The following is a 19,700-nucleotide window of genomic DNA, read 5'->3' as shown; positions in this document are numbered from 1 at the left end:
GGAGCAGGATGGTTTGTATGATTGATTGAGCAAACCCGGAAAACTCTAAACCGTTCTCTTTTTTTCCTTCTTCTTCATCCTTTTCAAATCTTTATTTGTACTGATTAAATATCAGGGACTACTGTATATTTTCAATTTGAATTCATCTTCTCTGCTTAGGTTCTTTATAGATGGGCTAAACGAAATTATTGTATTATTATATCTTCACTTTTTAGAGTATCAAACCATTATATGAGTATCTGGGTTTCCTTTGCTTAAAACCTAATCAAACAAAGATAATGTTTCAAGCACTCCCCAATCAAATTAACCTAGGACCAAGATCCTGTTCCATGCCTTGACAAAGATTCTCAACTTTCACGAGATCGCTTGTGGCTTTACAATACTTGATGTCACGAACAAGGAAGAAGAAAATAACTTGCAAGAAATGAGATTTGGACGATCTTTCGCACTAGTCATGCAACACTGAGGTAAGATCAGCAGCTCAAACTCTTGATCCAAGGAATAATATGATTACTGGACCCAAAAAATAAAAAATCACCTTTTATTTTGTCTAAAAAAATATGCAGAATGTCTAAGCATTTCAAAATTCAAATAGTCATTAAGGATGTCCCAGCACAAAATCAGAGCCCTCATCAACAATTCCCATTACCCATTTGTTCAACAGAAGCAGCTTAAACAAACAATTCATTTTATCCTGAACTATCTAATGGCAGAATCTCCCAAAATTTTCTCAAGATTTTCAAAGACGAGGTAACTAATCAATTCTTGAACTTATAAATTAAAACAGCCTGACAAATAGTTACATACAGTGCTGCAAGCCGGAATGCAAACTCCTATGACAATACCAGCAACCTTGAAAGCAAGCACACAAAATAACCATTGCTGCTGACTATGGACAGGACGACATCACAAACCATAATGCAAAATCCTTCATGCCTTCATCGTCAAATAATTCAGGTCTTATAAGTCTTATTTCCAGGAAATAGAGAGAGCTCCATAAGTGCTCATCTCATTCTACTGCCACATTTTGTTTAATTCTACAATGGAGTGGCTTCTTGAATCAAGTGGCTTGAGGCTCCTCATCTACCTCTGCCCCATAATCTTTACACGCTTGAGTTTCACTTGGTTCAGCTGTGGGAACTGCCTCAGGGTCTTCAATGATAGATGTAGTTCCATTCATTTCACTGGACATATTGATATTCTCTTCATCTGTTGCATTGGACATGGCAGTTTTCTCTTCATTTCTTGCATTGTCCAAGTTATTATGTTCTTTATTAGTTGCATCGGATAGGGTGGCATATTCCTCATGCTTAGCTTTAGTTGAAGTGGTTTTTTCTGGAATGATTGCATTAGATATATTGGTCTTTTCAGAAGGCAATCTAGGAAGAGACTTTCGTTGTGGCTTCTTAGGATGGATGGTACCTTTGGCAGGGTTTTCCTTGGAGACTTTCTCATCTAGACTTAGCCTGATTATTCTATCACTGCAACCATTCCCTTCAGTCTCAGAGCTCTTCTTTCGGCCAAGTTTGGGAGATTTAGCTCTTGTTGGTGGTATCTGCTTCAAAGTGACAAAGGTTTTAGGGCAAATAAACTTCAATATGATAACAATCCCACATGCTAACCCAAAAAAAAAAAAAAAAATCAGTAAATGATTGATGCTGCCACATAGCAGACGGAGAGTAAACAGGATCATCAAATAGAACATTAGGTATCCGTGAATACCTTGAAAACCTCCACAGAGAAAATCACGAACGTAACGCGGCAAACTAGATGACATAAAAATTTGCTATTTGTACATATACCACATTAGTCTAGAAGACTAGAACCATGATAAGTACTGAGAAGGTCTTCCCTGAAACAACTCAGTATCAAGATTAACTGTTTTCATGGTGGACAAGTGATGAGAAACATTCCAACTATGAAAATATTACCATTCATATAACATAAGCATGATAACTACACTAGAAAAATGAAAAGGGGCCATGGGTTAATGGGAACAAAGGCTCCAAATGACAAACTAAAATAGGATCAGACTGGAAATGAATGCCTCAATAAGTCCCGAATTGAACAATTGACATGTATAGCACATTGCCAGCAATAAAAGATACTTAAAATCACCAGATACAATACCAGTACAGATTGTTCATATATCCAATACATGTAAATGATATGCCAAGAAGAAAAGAGAAGAAAAGAAAAGAAAAGAAATATAATAAAGAAGAGAGTGCCAAAGTTACTTTAGAACAGTTCTAAGAGGGCCTATCAAAATGATTCCCCAACAGAAGTTAACTATCTGATAAGTACAAAAAACATCATATGAAGATACAGCTAGGGAATCCTCATTGCCTTTACTAGCACCAATTATATTGTAAAAGCTGACAAAGCCCTGGCTCTAAATTAGGTAATAGGTATGCTGGCTAGGACACTTTACAGGAAAACTTCAATGCCATTTGGTGCTATTTATTTCATTTATTACTAGGAAATAATCTAAATGATGATTGAAAAAACAAAGCAATGCTACTATCACAACCTTACTCCAATACAGCCTAGCAAGTACGTGTATGCTTGGAATGTATCAAGTTGTGGACAAAAAAAGAATCATGGTGGATAGCACGTGTCCATACACCTTACCTTCTTCAACTCCACTTTAGGAGGCGGAGGCTCCTGATAAAAGCTTGGCATGGGGGTTGCTTTAAAGGCCAAACGCTTTCTAAGCATCTTGATCTCAGCTTCTTGTGTTTCCTGCAAACAATTGAAAATTCTTCATGGTCAGGACATATTGCATATACAAAAAAAATCCCAGTGCATATTTAGAAAAAAATAACACCTGGGACTTGGCTTGCAAGTTATTCTTCTCTACTTCCTTTGCATGAATCTTTTCCTCAAGTTTAGAATAGAACTGCACAATATAAGCATAGATTATATTTACGTGCAGATACAGCAGGAGAAGACCATTTAGTAATTCTCAATCAGGTGCAAGTACAAAACCAACCTCTCTCCGTTTCTCAGCTCGTTCATCACACCTAAAACTGAAACCATAGTTTGGAAGTGCACCAACCTTGAGAAGTTTAGCATCTCCTCCCGAGGGACTTTTATTAGCACTTAAGGATAAACTAATGGATATCAGTATATTATCATAAGCCACAGAATAAATGTCACATTGCCTTACACAGCAAAGAATAATGTTCAAATTTCTAACTGCAGGGCAAAATAATAATGTTAAAAAACAAAGGATACGAGGAAGGTTGTGTGTCATCGGCTTTACCACCAGGTCCTTTTTTCAAGGGCTTCATTTTTGTCTTATCCCTGTATCCAGGAAATCACATTTAACAAATACACGCAGACAATAGCTTTATGAATTTCTTTATTTGTAATTCTGGTAGTAAAATTAGGTAGTAGCAGAAAAAAAGAACTAATAAATTAATCAAATATTTCAGACATAGATGTTTAGGTAGAGCATCCTACATCCTGTCTCGCAAACTTAGCACTAGCTTAAATTTGGATAAAGACATAGCTCTATCGCTCAGGGATTAGATAAGGAAATGACACACGAGGGCAAGAATACATACTCAAGTCCTTTAGACGGTGCTCCTACACACTTTCCAGATTGCTGTTAAAAGCAGATAGAGAGAAAAAACGATCATGATTATGAAGAATCAACCCAGATGAAATAGTAGGAGTGGTGAGCTAAATTTAAAATTCAGCCATGCTACAAAGGGAAGCCACCATAAAAGTTTACCTTAATAGGCTGTGTTGGGTGCAAATTCAAACCATCTGAACCATTTGAAATAGATGTTCTCTCGACATCTTTTCCATTATTGATCCTCACCACCCCAGCTGCTGAAGCACTTTTCAGGCTCGGGGCCTTCTCATTCTTGCTCTTACCTTGAGCCTTTTGAGGTTTGGGTTGCTTTAAATGATCTGCATTTTTCACCTCCCCTTCCTGTAACATGGGCACACAGGTGGAATTCAAATGGTAAGGGATCATCCAACAAACCATTCAGACAAAATCAAAACATCCTACCTTAGATGTGTAGGGAACATCTGATCTCTCATTGACTTCTCCAGTAGAGGAGTTAATAGTTGCATCAGCATCCAACTTGACAACATTCTCGAAATACCCGTTTGGCACTGCTGGCTCTGAACTTTTACTGACAATCCTTTTTGCATTATCTAAAACAGCTCCATCCTCTCCAAAAGTGGGAAGTTGCTCGTGAACACCATTTTGATGGGTTGCCACAAGCCCATCAACAGGTACAGGACCATCCGATTCCATCACCCCAAGAACACTACGAAAGCAAAGATGCGTGGAACTATGAGCTTAATCATTAAGGAATTAAGCAGAACTCCATGACAAACAGGCAAAGAAGAAGAAGAAGATCCCCCCGCCAGCCCCGCACGCGCGCGGGGGGGGGGGGGGGGGGGTGGGTTCTGAAATCTACAATCTGCTAGTCCTAATAAAGAAACCAGCATATTCTTCCATTTTCACACGGACCATGTGATCTTGAGCGTCCTGCACTATCGTGCATTACATTTAAATTTCAAATCCCGCATGCAAGCACAATCAAATGTGCAAAGACTCCATTGAAGTTAACAGGACGGGCCTTCAGAACAACCAAGACACCACATTAGTACACAAGCCATCCATTTAACCTCGTTTGGCCGCTACAGAAGTATAGAAGGAGGCAAGAGATGCGTAAAATTTGGGACTTGTGTGGACAAAACCTATTTTCGAACTATAATTGCCATTTTTATTTTTATTTTTATTTTCTAAACAACCACATCCAATTAAGGAGGCACTTGACACTAATCAATGATGTCGGATGAAATCCCAACACCTAAGCAATATAGACACATAAGCAAGATGTGAACGAATCAAAACACAGCCAAAAAAATTAAAAAAAAAAAAAAATCAATTTTCCACTTTAAAAGAAGGAAAAAAAAAAAAAAAACAAGCACATTTCTGGATAAAAGCTATCATTTGACATTGATCTGCCATATACACCAACAGGCAACAAATCTTCAACATAAGAATCAAGAATCCGTTTGTTTTCAGAGGAAGTAAGAGGAAACAGCATCCTGAATCTAAGTTGAGCCCATTTAAGACTTCACTTCCAAAAAGACGAAAGCAGCATAGAAACCATTCGATTAAAAATTTATTCCATTCGGTTCATTTTCAGATACTTCAAAATCTTTGCTCTTACCTCGAGAAGCGTGCAAGAATCAAATCTCCATCAAAGCACGATTTGCTTTGATTCAACCACAGATTCGCTTGGAAGCTTTGAAAGATCTATGCAGCGCAGAACACACTCGCTCGCACACAGTGTCAAAGAGATAGAGGGGATGGTAATGAAGATGGCGACAATGGATCGAAGGATCCGAACCCTAAGAAAGGATCTATCGGAATCAAAATTTGTCACTGTTGGAAATTTCCTTTTAATTAATTATTTATTTTTGAACAATAATAATGGGTTCGAAAGATGTAGAGGGAGGAATCGAAGGGTCAGAGGAGGTGTAAATCGGGATCTTTCAAACCCATTTCAAGGTCAGGTCAGATCAGGTTGGGTCACACTCCTTCGAGTGTGTGAGGGACAGAGAAATAGATAGGGATGGAGATACAGAGAGGGGGGGTCGAAGACGGTTAGGTATGGACATACGGTTATACGGTTTTTCAGGGTAATACGCGCAGTTATACGGTTTTTGTTATATACGCACTGTCAAGTAACTGACACCGTCTCCCTCGTAACTGTTTCTGCAACGGATACAACCAACTATAGATGTCCTAAAGGTAGAGCGTTTAAAATAGTAGTGACAGAGATAACCGGACCATATGAAATTTACATTTTCTTTACGTAATATGACAAGGTTTATTAAAAAAATGAAAATAAAAATATATAAAAGAGTTAGAGAAAATTTAAAATTTTAGTTTATTTTACAAATTTTTGGACGCCCTCTTACTCTGAATATTATTTTTTTTATTTTTTTTATTTTAATAAATTACGTAACATTATATAATAGTGTCACGTTAAGATGGTCATTTAAGTGATAAGTTTTAGACGACTCAATACGTAGGAATATGTTATTTTTTTCAATAAAATGACGATATTTTTATAAATAATTATATATAATCTATATAAAAATTTAAAATTTTTCAAAAAGGTTTTATATTTTTTTTCTTAAAATAAAGAAAAATGCTTTGATAGAAAAATAAGGAAAATGTTAAATTCATTTATAAATTTTATTTTAAAGATTGTGAGGGGGACTATTGATTTTGGTTTTTACTTGGTGACATTTTTGCAAAATCTACTTGATAAATCTTGTAGTGACGTTGCTCTTAACATAAAAACTGTCAATGTTCAAAGCTTTAACTTTGAAAAAAATTGCAATTATGACCAAAATATTTAAGAAAAAAATTAATTTAATACAAAGGACTAAAGTAAGTTTATTTGTTGTCGAATGTGAGAAGGTTTGCGTAAAACACCCTGTTTGTTTCCAGGGAAACCATTCCATCGATGCATTTCTACAATATTGTATTATTGTTCACTGTAAGCCTAACTCCAGACATAAAAACTCCGTAATGGGCGCATGGCAACTTCCCTTTTGCTCACTATATGCCAAGCTTCTTCTGTGTCTCTCTATTACTCATTATATGAGCAACACCATTTACACTTATAAAATATGTAAATACTGTATAATCACTTTAAAATATATTTTAAGGCATATGAAAACCTACTAAATAGTAAAAGTTTAGTTATCAATGCCGATAAATGAAAATACTAGTAATTATTAAAAAAAAAAAATTTGTACAAGTTCTAAATAGATAAGTCTTGCACATTATTTTGTAAAAAAGTGGATCACATCTTTAAAAAAAAAAAAAATTAATATTTTATAATAAAACTCATTATTTTATAAAGAATTTACGTGGTATTTGTCTATTCAAGACTTGGATATAACATTCTTTAATTATTAAATAAATTTAGAATAGGTATTGTAAAATGAAAATTGTCATGTTATATGGTGATTGGATAAGAATACAAAGTTATCCATATTCCGAAACAACATCAAAATTCAATGCATATAAATACGTGGGAGTCTCGTGCATACCTACAAATTAATGTTCCATGGTGAAATCATATGCATATTGTGACGCCCCCAAATTCCGTTTGGGATCGGACGGACATTTGAAGCGTCGAGACATGCAACACAAGGTTACCTGCCCCCGTTCATGACATATAAGATGCAATAATCCTAACATGCATCTAACATTATGCAATATTCGCAGCGGATAATTTTTTTCTTTAGCAATACTATGCACCAAACTGAAAATATCTCAATACTTAAAACATACTTCATACATAAAGATCCATTGAATAACTAAGATCACAGCACTATTCCAAAATAGTTATGATCCAAAAGTACTGGAGATGCAACTCCATCGTACAAGTAGTAATTTAACTACTATATTAACATTAACGACGCACCGTCGTTCAGTCGACTGTGTCTAGTTGGTCAGCTCCTGATCCTCCTTCAGGTCCTGTAACAAGATCTACCATTGGGGGGGAATGGTAGTTGAGACTACCACAGTGAGATTTGATTACAAATCTCAGCAAGTTAACAAAAAACTTCCATACAGACTAATGATGCATGTATGACAGTAAAAGCATAAATGCATAATCATATTCATAAGTAATTAAAGCATAACTTAGTATACAACATAGCATAATTGACATAGCTTAAATTGAATCATGAACTGAACTTGACTTGACATGAACTTGATCTGAAACTTGACTTATCATGAACTTGCTCTGAAACTTGAATTAACATGAAAAATACATACTCCACAGTTGTTGTGGCCCCATGTATTCTACGTGTAAATACATACTCCACAGTTGTTGTGGCCCTATGTATTCTACACAAACTTGACTTAACATTTAAAATACATACTCCACAGTTGTTGTGGCCCCATGTATTCTACACAAACTTGACTTAATATGAAAAATACATACTCCACAGTTGTTGTGGCCCCATGTATTTTACGCATCACAATTGTAGTTAAATACATACTCCACAGTTGTTGTGGCCCCATGTATTCTACACATCATAATGTACTCAAGATGAAATGTGACTAGAATACGAAATGACTGAAGTCCTGACATAACATAACGTGACTTGAACATAACTTAGAATACATGACCAACTTGAGATGGAAACATTTCGTAACATGGCATAACATATAATAGACAACATATTTAACATGACATACTTGCAACAGTAAATATTACATGACTTGACTTACATGTAATAAATGACATACTTAGCATGACGTACTTGTAATGTACAGTAATACATAACAGAATATATTATGTAACAGATAAAAATTGATGACAGAATAAATTCTGTATAATAGACAATTACATGATAACTTGACATGGCATGACACATATGATAACATACATACATACACTGTAGTTCCTTTACTTAGCACACATACACAGTAGACTGCTAGTAAGTTAAAAGCTAACTTACCTCGATCTCCGCGTTTCTTATAAAACTTCAAGTGCGATCACGAGGAACTGTAATTAGTGATTCTAAAAGTTAGAACTAAATCACTAAAAATTTGAAATATGAAAAATACTAACTTAAAGAGTAAAATTTCCATTTTACTTCCTACATGTAGGAAAATGACCGTTTTACCCATAACTTAAGGATTTTGCATACTAACTCCAAAAGTCACCAAAATTTACATGCCTCATGTAAATTTTATCCTCAACTCAAATATCAATTTAGAAAAATTTAAAACTAATCACAACTATTAAAACTCCATAGGGCCGAAATTCTCATATGCTATTTCTATTGATTTTTGTTTCTAACTTGTTTTGATCAACCTTTTGATCTATGACTTATAAATATGTGATCTTCAAACCAAACCATCACATGGTTTAAAAAGATGTCCTAAAACATATATAAGCTTCTAATTCAAGATCACATGGTTAAAAATTAACCAAAACATAAATTTAGCCAAGAACATCCACACTTTGGCTTATCTGAATATCTTTTTGTATAAAATGTTATATCTTTGAAACTAACATCAAATATCTTCAAAATAATAATATAACATGTATATAAGATGCTTAGGATCCTCCAATAAAATTATCAAAATCATTAGAATAGGTTTAGACCACAAAAGAGTTAAACTTTCTCAAAATAGAAACTGTTTTTCTTCTTCCAGTTTCTAAGTTTCTAAATCTAAGCAAATATTTCATCAAAACCTTCAATCATGCAAAAATCCTCAACCAATAGTCATATATACATGTTAACAATACTCCATAAAAATTTCGGACCAATATCTATCCATTAGCTTGGTCAAAAACTCCAAACTATAACATATTCTCCAGTTTATCTCCCAGAATGACCTTTCTATAGTTTACACAATATTTGACTGACCAAATGATCTTCAAATGGGGCAAATAATATATCCATGTAAACTAGACTCAAAAAGGAACAACTTATATGAAGGAGACTTTATGATAAAACACTTACAACAGCTTCGAAATGGGCATGCAAAAGAACTCCTAAAAGCTGTCCGAGAGAGAATGTTTGATATTCTTTTAAAGAAACGTGTAAATGAAGATAAGTTCGTGGGTGATGGCTGGAGATGCTTATGGAAGATATAAGGGAGATGATAAGGCTGGAGTTGAGAGTTGAGTGTGGTTTTCTCCTACCCAAAATATCTATAAAATATTATTTCAAAATATTCTATCCAATAATATCTATAAAAATCAGCTCAATATATTTTCCAAATGTGGAGTAGACTTGGAAGAGTAAGGTGGCTAAAATCTTTCTATGTGTATTTTAAATCTCTATTCTTAAGATATTTTCCAAATGTGTATTTTGCTTAGGTGTCATGATCTCACACCTTGATTTCCTTCACAATTCCATCTAATGGTTTCTCTTTGTGCCAAGTATCTAATACTATTCATTATGTGTGGTTAAGATCTTGCCAAGTGTCCAAATAAAATATCGCTATCCTAATTTGGACATTTCACACTATGATTTTGAAAACACTGCGCTCAGTACATTTACCGAGGTTACTATTCACTCCAAAAATAAACGTAATAAACTTAGTACTGAAAAATTCTAAATATTTAATTAAGCCTAGTGGTGTAGACTATAATGTATTCTGACACTTTTAACTATCTCAAATAATTAAAATCGCATTTCTAGCACTATAGTGAGTGATAATACTAACTATGTCGACAGGCTAAAATTTATGCGATTAGTCGATTCGTGTAAACTTACAGAGTTTTCACGAGGTTCCTAAAGTCAATAGAAATTCCTTAATTGAATTTCTAGCGGGCTGTTACACATATTGCCAACGTACTTTTTTTTCTTTTTTTTTTTCTTTTTGAAAAATAGATCATTGAATTCATTCAATAAACTAAAATTACAAATATGACTTATCAATACAGGAAAATCCAGACTATAAACCAACCTACGCATCTACTATGAAGCATCCTCGCACATATAGTAGTGGGCATTGTCTTAATTTTTAAATCTCTCCTAAGCGAGAGAGAGAGAGAGAGAGAGAGAGAGAGAGAGAGAGCGTTCCGTATTAACAGAGAGGAAAAACCTCCTCCATCCTCCCACGGAGGCGGAGTACAGCACATTGTTACTATGGACACCAAGTCCAATAGTCTAATTCTACGATATTAATAACTAAATAGCAAACTACAATGCAAAACAAACATAAAACTGAAGCCCAAGCTTCGGCCTAAGCCCTGACAGCACACCTACCGCAACAATCGGCTGCATGAGCCCAGAACGGCACGAGCACCCAACTCATGCATGGATAGCAGCCTCTACTATAGAGACCGGTCATACGACTACCAGCCATAACATCACCCGCCACTCTCGATCAGCTCTTATCTCGGATTGTGACCGATCAAGTAACTCATCACCTCACTCGGGTAAAACACTAATAGCCCCCACACCGTGGACTTTTCATCAATTTTATCTATTTTCCCATCCATTACATTGTACGTACAACTACGGCACATGACACCCGTATCCACTGACGGCTCATCTACACAATCTCTAAGCAAAACACGTTTTGCCCCGCACTACCAAAAGTTTTGCACAATCTGTACAACTAGGTTTTGCCCTATGAGCAATAACCTGAACCCACTAGCTAGCCCATCAAGTGAGGTGATGAACTCACTACCAGTTTCACGTTTCACCTCCCTTTCCGCTGAAAATGCTGCTACAAGCCACTCTGGACGCCGCGGTGGATGGTACTTTTCCCCTCCACCCACTGCTATCGAGGGCTTTATTTACAGTTATCTAAACAAAATACAAGTCTAAAATAGAAAAAGAAACACTGAAAACAACAAACGAAGAACAACCTGCAAGCATAGAAATGAAAAATAGAAAACAACAAACGGTGCGTCACCCCCATTTCGACTACCTTCCAAGAGAATCTCCACCATGAGTTCCGCATAGCTTCACCCCATAAATCTTCTTAAACCCACATGCGTCACCACCATGAGTTTCGCATAGCTTCACTCCAAACGGTGCGTCACCACCATGCATCACCCCCATTCCAGCGTGCCTCCCGAAGCCACCTCTGTTTTTTATGGATAAAACAGAGTCACTGAACCCCACTGAAGACCCCAAAACTACATGCATACCGTAGTTTCTGAGCTCATAAAACCATGGCTCTACTCACACTGAAGACCCTCCTCTTTACCACCACGTCCAGCTACGTGGATTTCCATGATGGTCTCTCTTTGAATTGAAACGCACTTACAGCCAAACAACAACGTGAAAGCCCTCCACCTCCATCGTGTAAAACGCCTTCACCACGTTCGAGTGAAATAAAAACGGTAGACGGCCTCAATGTCTTGGAACATATAGTAAAGCTTTTTGAGCTCATACTTTCAACCGAAACGCACTCACAGCCAAACAACTACGTCAAAGCCCTCCACCTCCATTGTATAAAATGCCTTCGTCACATCCGTGTGAAATAAAATGGTAGACGGTTTTAATGTCCTTGACTATGTAGTGAAACTTTTAGGCCACCATGATCACTACCACCCCACGCTTATTAATGAACGGAAAACAGCACAAACAAACTAAGGGAATGGAAGGAGGGGGAGCTCAGACAGTTTGCTCTTTTTTTTTTTTTTTTTTTTTCTCTTTAAAATGAATGAGGAGCTTCTGGCATTAGAGTCTACAATCTTGCAAAATTTATATTGCCAAAGTACTAAAAGCCTAAAAGTAGCGATAGACCACTATATTAAAATCATTCCTACATATGATCCTAAAGAAGTTATAAAAGATACAGAGCTTATAAATATTTTTAATTTTTAAGGCTGGAAATTAAAGATATTAGTCTGTTTCGGCCACTAGGTCAAGGTCACGTGGTTCCGCGAAGTAAAGGGGCATTAGGAGGCAGAGGGGAAGCAAAGGGTGCATGGAAACTGACAAATACATGTTCCCTATGGGTTTGCAGTCTCCTGCCGGGAGAGGGTCGTACTCGATCCTGATTGGATTTCAACACGTGGCATGTTTGGATCGAGGGCCACTTAATCATAGGGCATGCTTTTTCGGCTCTCGACTCTCGTCTATCATTCCTACACATTTCCTTGTTGCTGTATATTCCTCCCCTGCGCTCTCCTTTCAAAGTAATTACATGTTTTTCATGCCATTAAAAGCGATTAATCATGCATTCCTAGCCGTGAGCCCCTCGAACCACAAGTTCGAAAAAGTCAAATGTGGGCCATGAGCCCAACGGGTTACGATGAAGGTCTTGAGATTGTTGAAGATGTGTGAGCCCTTTTATACGACCGTATTTTAAAACGAAAATATTTATATAAAATGATGTTATTTTTATTAGTTAATTTATAAAAATTCTATTTATTTAGAATATAATTATATTTAAGATTGTAAACATAATCGTATCTCTATCACTTTTATTTCATGAAAATCTTGTGGGTTCATTTTGTAGGATCTTGGCCCAAAATTCCAGCCCAATGTATATCGTCGTTCTTTGTCAAAGGATTAGGCTTGTTTCTAGGAAGTGGACCCATGCCGTCCATCAAACAACCCACCTCAACAACGATTAATATACAATTGTAAAGTGTTTTTGCATGTAAAATACGATGCTAATATATTAGTGTTGGTCGAATATACCCAAAAAGAAACAGTCTTTCAAAAAAGAAGAAGGGGAAGAACGAGGAGTTCCTCGTGTATGCATTGTGAGTAATTTATATTATTAGAAAAAGATGGAGATGCCAATACCATAGGGACCCATGTGTGCATCTCTTTTACAACGATTATGCCTTCATTATTTTTCTTATTATTTTCCCGTTTTAGTACTTCCGTAACCTAAAACTTCGTATACAGAGATCCCCATGTGCAACCTTTAATTGTGAAGTATTGATTCTTTCCCCTTCTTTAATCACTTTGGTTTGGCGCATAAGTTGGATCTTTAGCCATACATTTTTCTCCACCACCATCTATTTATATATATATATATATATATATATATATTATATATATATATATATCTATATATATTCCTTATGATCATGTTGGAGGGAGGGTCTTGCTCTAATGCCCTCATGATTTTGTTTATTTATCTATATATCTTAACTCAAGGATTCATTTCATGATGATATGAAACTTTGAACCCGAGTCTAAAATGGCTGAAAGCCACTTTAATATATATAGAAGAAATTTCATGGACTCGTTGTGATTTTGTGCTGATTCAGGCGGCTTGTTGGTATTTCTTTGAAGGATGGGTTCCGAGTTAGATGGGGAGGGGTTGATATCGACAGCCATGTATTTTTCGGTGTTTTCCATAGATCAACGGGTAATCATGCATGTAGCTACTTCCAATTGTTCAAAGGGTACGTACGTAGTACTTCAATCATTTCTTTGGCAAAATCATATTCAGGCAACCTCGGAGACAACCGGAAGTTAGGTCAATCCAAGAAAGTGAGGTAAAACCGATCAACAATCAAAACTTGCTAATTTACGTCACTCTATACCATTCATATTAATGCCAATTTAGAAGTGAAAATCCTCGGCCCATTCACATCTGTTCGGATGGGCATGTTGGATCTGCTTTTTTTTAAGAAGATGACAGCCTCTCAATTTTATTAATAATCCTTACTTGTGACTGAGAAATATCTTATATAAAAAAGTTGGATTTGCTGGTCATAGTCTGCACAACCCTAGTTTTAGAAGCTGGAAATTTCCTAGAGGTATAGAAAATGCACTGACCCATTCAATTTAAAGCTATAATCTTACAAACGGTGTGATCTAAAAGTTGTGGATTAATATTCAAACAGAAATTTAGGATATCAATTGTAAAAATGACAGCATGGAAATGTTTTTGAAAAAGGGGAGAAAGTCGGCACAATCGTATTATGTCTCTGCCACCCCCTTGGAAAAGTCCACTTTTGATACAACGTTAAACCCACCAAAATAAGCTAATTATTATTAAACTCCAAGAACATGTATCTTTTCAAAAGTTACCTGAAGGATGGCACATGGAAAATGCGTTCTATTCCCTTTGACTGGGTTTGTGGCTAAAACCTCTTTGAGGTGTACATCACAAATGCATTTCCGGTGCATAAATTCTTCTCGGTCCTTTTACTTAATTTGTGGATGGGGGATTGACATGGCAGCTTAGGGGTGGTAATATAGCAGTATATGACACGATTTGTGAATTTAATATAAAATAATATAGTAATATATGACACGATTTGTAAATTTAATATAAACACGATACAAAATTAGCATGTTTGAATTTAATGTTAATAAGTTTCGGTCAAAACAGGTTGTTCTGTTAAGATACGATTTATAAACGGGTCAATAATAGGTCAATCTGCTTAACACGAAATTAATCCGTTTTGATCCGTTTAGAATTTATTTTAAAATTAAATTTTTATTATTGTTAAGTTGTAATATTGGTATTTCTTAATATGTTTATATTTTTATTAGTTTTATTATTGAGATTATAATTTTGGACATATACTCATATTTGTTATTGTAAGGTTTGTAATATTAGTTTTATTATATGTTAAAATTTGAAAAATATTGATACATATTTTTAAAATTTTTTAAGATATTGTATTTATTAATAAATATATTTTAACTTTTATATGAAATTATGCTATTCAGGTCAAATGAGTTATGTACTTTAGTTCAACCCATTTACATAAAATAAATAGGTTTAAATGAGTTATATCACATTAACATATTTCTAATTAATTATTAAATGGATCAAAATGAGCGTTATCTAAATGGATTAGATTATGATTTGAAAATTGACATGTTTAATTTAACAAGTTAAGTTTGAGTTTATTTATAAAATCAAATATTCATAATTTGACATGATATAAATGCAATCTAAAAATATGATTTTATCCCTATCAGACAACTTGAGATCACGTCTTCTCAAATGCACTTAAACTTTTGAAATGGGAAAATGGGATAAAATCTCTGGAATTTTGCACTATTGAATATAATCATTCTTTTTCTACAAGAAGAGCGCATGAACAAGTGAGAAAGCTCAAGCAATGACTATTATTACAAAATTTGATTGTTCTGACAAATATACAGGAACATAAAACATGGAAACTCTAGGTGTCCACGAAGGCTCGGATGCTGTTAAACACCTCCCCCCCCCCCCCCCCCCCAAAAAAAAAAAAAAAAAAACTTCAGTTACTGTTATCTTGGGCCAGAAAGCCGCACAGCTGAAAGGTAGGCATCGCTGTTGCAGTCAGATGGTCCTGAGGAAGTGCCTTCCTCGCTGATTGATCTGAAGAAATTTGAATATAGGCGAGAACCCAGTGGAGAGGAAGTTGGAGGCTGACGAACAGCACAGAGACCTTCAAGCATTTGAACGACTTTGGTCATTGATGGCCTTAGATTCATGTCTTCCTGTACGCACCACAATGCAACCTTAATGGCAGTAAACACTCTCTCATCGTTTTCATCAATTATCAGCTGTGAATCGAGGATGTCTCTCAGTTTCCCTTCTTCCAGCATCTTAAAAGCATAGGATGGGAAATGAGATTTCTCCGAAGTTTCTGCTGGATCGAAGTTTTTTCTTCCACCAATGATCTCCAACAATACCATCCCATAGCTATACACGTCACTCTTCTCTGATATAGCATAGTTTGTTATCCACTCCGGTGCAAGGTACCCCCTGGTGCCCCTTAAGGTTGTGAAAACGTGGCTTTGTTCTCGAGTCATTAGCTTAGCTAAACCAAAATCTGAGACTTTGGCGAGGTATTTATCGTCAAGAAGCACATTTTCAGGTTTTATATCGCAGTGTACAATCTTGTTGTCGCAATCTTCATGGAGGTAAGCTAGTCCTTTTGCTGTTCCCAACGCAATATTGAATCTGGTGTCCCAATCCAACAGGAACTCATCCCTGTTTTTCCTGAATATCCATTTATCTAAAGACCCATTTGCCATGTACTCATAAGCAAGAAGCCGATGAGTTCCTTCAGCACAGAACCCCTTAATCCTGACCAAGTGGTGATGATGGATGCTGCCAATGATGCTAACTTCTGCTCGGAACTCCTTCTTCCCTTGTCCAATGCCTTCTAACTTCTTCACAGCCAGTTGAGTTCCGTCAGGGAGAGCCCCTTGGTAGACAGAGCCAAAACCTCCTTGCCCAAGCTTCACTGAGAAGTTATTAGTTGCAGTTTGAAGATCTCTGTAACTAAAACGAATTGGCATCCCAGATAAGGTCTCCAAGAAATTATCCTCCTCAGAGGTCTCGCGAGGAGATTCAGGGATTCTTTTATTTTTCCTGTAGAATCGAAATCCTACATAAAGCAGGCCAACCATGACGAGTATTGTTGCAATAGCTATAATTACAACATATGGAAAGCGCTTTTGGCTGCTTCCATCTTTTCCAGTATTTGAATCACTCCCTCCATCACTCAAGACCTTAATCAATGAGACGAAGTCAGAGCCCTTATCAGAGTGTTGGAAGCTACCTATCCGGTCAAACAGATAGCAATCTCCCGTGCTGTTCTGGAAGAACAAAGCAAGGCATGAGCAGTTACCAGCACAGGACGCTTTGCAACCGTTCAAATCAGATTTAGAAGAGGGCGGAAGGAACCCAAGTGCAAAGTAGTTAAGCCCATCCCCAGCATTTACGAGCTCTGTAGAAACCCTCGAGCGACCACATGGAGAGACAATCCCGCTGTTGCAATTTGAAGAAGAGGCAAGAACCGAAGGGCATCGGCACGTTTTGCCGCTGAAACATATATAGTATGCACCACAAGGTTCCGGGTTGCTGCATAGGTTGCTTGGTATTTTTGTTGGTGAAGCAACACTCGATTGTCCATCTTGGAGATTGTAAAAAGAGATGAAGCCATCATTTCCTAAGACTGCAATCCAAGTGGCATTGGTGTCAGTGTCGTCCGAAAAAATAAACTGCCACAGTAAGACCTTGTTTTTATCATAGAACCTCCATGAATTTGCACTGAGAGATGCTACGGTGACCACACCACCGTCTTTATTGATGGTCTTTCTGCTGTCCTTCCCCATAGACCAATATGGTTGTGGGGTTTGAAAAGCCGCAGAAAGTATCATGTCCCCTGACTTGATCTCCAGAATACAAGTCAAGTTACTGGAGCTAGGATCGCTTACAAGTTTCAGTCCTTCAGAAAAATCTTGGTTCGATAACAGGGTATCCGTGGGATGACTAAAACTCTGCCAGATTAATGTACTTTGATTCCCGAGCAATACCAAATTCCCCGAGTCTTGCAATTCCATTGCTGTAACTACTTTGCCACCAGTTTCTACTGACCAAACCACACCGTTTCCTTTCTGCAACAATACATTACCCTTTTCATTGAACACAAAATCATCAGAATTTGTAACTGGGGAACCTCTATTTGCGGACCAGACTATTTTCAAACTCCTCATGTGAATGATTGCTAGCAGGAACAATGTCACATCTGGGGTAGTGACAAAGCCAAAAGCAAATTCCTTCTTGGCGGATAAGAGAAATAACCCATTATTGTCAATATATCTCATCTGAGACGCTTGAAAGCCGGGCTGAATTTTTCCTACACTTTGAATGCTAGCCAAACATTTTGCAGAAAAAAGGAGAACAGACAACCACAAAAGGCCTATGAAACGAAAGAAGCCCCAAGTTTCCATGGCCCACTCTAAGAACTTAACAGGCTTGGGAAAATCAAAAGTACAGTGAGAAGAATAGAATTGGCCACCCAATAAAAAGAAGTATCGTAATTAGATGTAGAAAAGGAGGAAGGCGGATGTCGAAAGAGCAACAACACCCTTCGACCGTTGACATTTTAAGACAGGATCGAAATCCCCAAACCTAAAGCAAGCTAAGGAAATGGACAAGAAGACATGACAAACAGGATTGTCCTAAGTTCAGCTAAAACTTAATAAAATATGAGGTGCAAAGAAGACAATCCATAATCCAACTGCCCGCCCTATATGGTTTTGTTTCCAATTAAAAGTCTCCTCAGGTTTGCTATCAACCCAGTTCTCTTTGATTCCTAACTTGACTTTGAGCGCCCAGCTTGGAAAGCTCCAAGATCATATATTTAAGAAATAATTCGACGAAACACGTTAAATTCAAGTACTGCAATCACACAAAACTCTACCTTTCATGCCCAGAAAGCATCAAAAAGCCTGAAAAGAAAGAGATAAGATAGTCAACGAATGGTGCTCTTTCACTTGCGATAAATTGGAAGAGAACTACCCACTTGAATCCCAGGCTAGGAGGAGATTCGATGCTGACAACTCCTGGGTGCTCTTCACCTAGAAATAAATTCAAAGAGAGCCACGGCCACCCAGTTGAATTGAAGGCAAGGAAAGGAAGGGAAAAATCACAATTAATAGGTACCACTCATTTGACCACGGCAACAGAGCAAGTTGCAGAAAGCACAGAAAATCATGTCCAAGAAACCACATTCAGAGGAATCATCCAACACACAACAACAGCGAGCGGATAGAAGAAGAAGGAAACACAAACAAGGAAAGGCGGAGAAAAAAATAAAAATGAATTTGCAGATATGAGTCTCTCAGGCCTTTTACATCTGTTTCTGCTTCGGTCACAAGGATTGAGGTTTGATGCATTATTATAAAGGCGGTTCAGTAACGTCAAGGAAATAGTTTTCAGGTTGTTCACAACCAAAATCATTTCGGTCAAGCCGAAAAACACAAATACAGGGTAAAAGCCCAATAAACTTTTAAATAAAAATAAATAAAGATGAATCTCTTAAAAAGCATGCTTTCTTTTTTGATTGGAAGAAAATCAATAACTTTTTATTTTTATTTTTATTTTTTAAAAATTCTTACCCCTTTCCTGATGAGTACTTGGAGACATTAATTGAAAGTTGCAAGTTGGAATAAAGTTGAGGGTGGATATGGATCGGGACTCGGAAGTTTCTGCAATCCAAAACGAGTGGTGGCCGTCTGAGCAGTGTATTATTGATGAGTACGATTATTTATCATCTTAATTTTTATTATTTTATAATGTATTATTAAATAATTAAAAATTATTTATTATATTTTATTTATCAACTTTTTATTTAAATAATGATAAATATATAATAATAATAAATATATATTTATCATTATTTACGGAAAGTTGCATTCTTTCCAAGTATAAGAAAAAAAAAATGATCTAATTA

At 36.4% G+C, this 19,700-nt stretch overlaps 2 protein-coding genes across 2 annotated transcripts; both read right to left on the bottom strand.

The window, feature by feature from the left end:
• Window positions 1-751: 751 nt before the first annotated feature.
• Window positions 752-5,665, bottom strand: LOC122318841 (protein WVD2-like 5). The gene is made up of 9 exons (XM_043136528.1): window positions 5,205-5,665; window positions 4,025-4,289; window positions 3,740-3,943; window positions 3,570-3,610; window positions 3,238-3,306; window positions 2,993-3,089; window positions 2,828-2,899; window positions 2,632-2,742; window positions 752-1,555 (listed from the first exon to the last, which is right to left on the bottom strand). Exons 2-9 carry the CDS (start codon window positions 4,274-4,276, stop codon window positions 1,061-1,063), a joined length of 1,341 nt encoding a protein of 446 aa, XP_042992462.1. The 5' UTR covers window positions 4,277-4,289; window positions 5,205-5,665; the 3' UTR covers window positions 752-1,060.
• Window positions 5,666-15,497: 9,832 nt separating this feature from the next.
• Window positions 15,498-19,230, bottom strand: LOC122318937 (G-type lectin S-receptor-like serine/threonine-protein kinase SD2-5). Its single transcript, XM_043136704.1, has one exon. It carries the CDS (start codon window positions 18,193-18,195, stop codon window positions 15,739-15,741), a length of 2,457 nt encoding a protein of 818 aa, XP_042992638.1. The 5' UTR covers window positions 18,196-19,230; the 3' UTR covers window positions 15,498-15,738.
• Between the last annotated feature and the right edge of the window lie 470 nt (window positions 19,231-19,700).

Source organism: Carya illinoinensis, chromosome 8, assembly GCF_018687715.1.
Source record: "Carya illinoinensis cultivar Pawnee chromosome 8, C.illinoinensisPawnee_v1, whole genome shotgun sequence".
Taxonomy (NCBI): Eukaryota; Viridiplantae; Streptophyta; class Magnoliopsida; order Fagales; family Juglandaceae; genus Carya; species Carya illinoinensis.
This window is presented reverse-complemented; position numbering and strand designations above follow the sequence as displayed.

What these genes read in the sequence shown, in the direction of transcription:
- LOC122318841 (XM_043136528.1), bottom strand. Translation starts at nt 4,276, where the DNA reads ATGGAATCGGATGGTCCTGTACCTGTTGATGGGCTTGTGGCAACCCAT. An exon ending in ACCCAACACAGCCTATTAAG is followed by an intron (nt 3,611 to 3,739) that starts GTAAACTTTTAT and finishes TGCTTTTAACAG; the next exon opens with CAATCTGGAAAGTGTGTAGG. An exon ending in CTAAAGTGGAGTTGAAGAAG is followed by an intron (nt 1,556 to 2,631) that starts GTAAGGTGTATG and finishes ACTTTGAAGCAG; the next exon opens with ATACCACCAACAAGAGCTAA.
- LOC122318937 (XM_043136704.1), bottom strand. Translation starts at nt 18,195, where the DNA reads ATGGAAACTTGGGGCTTCTTTCGTTTCATAGGCCTTTTGTGGTTGTCT.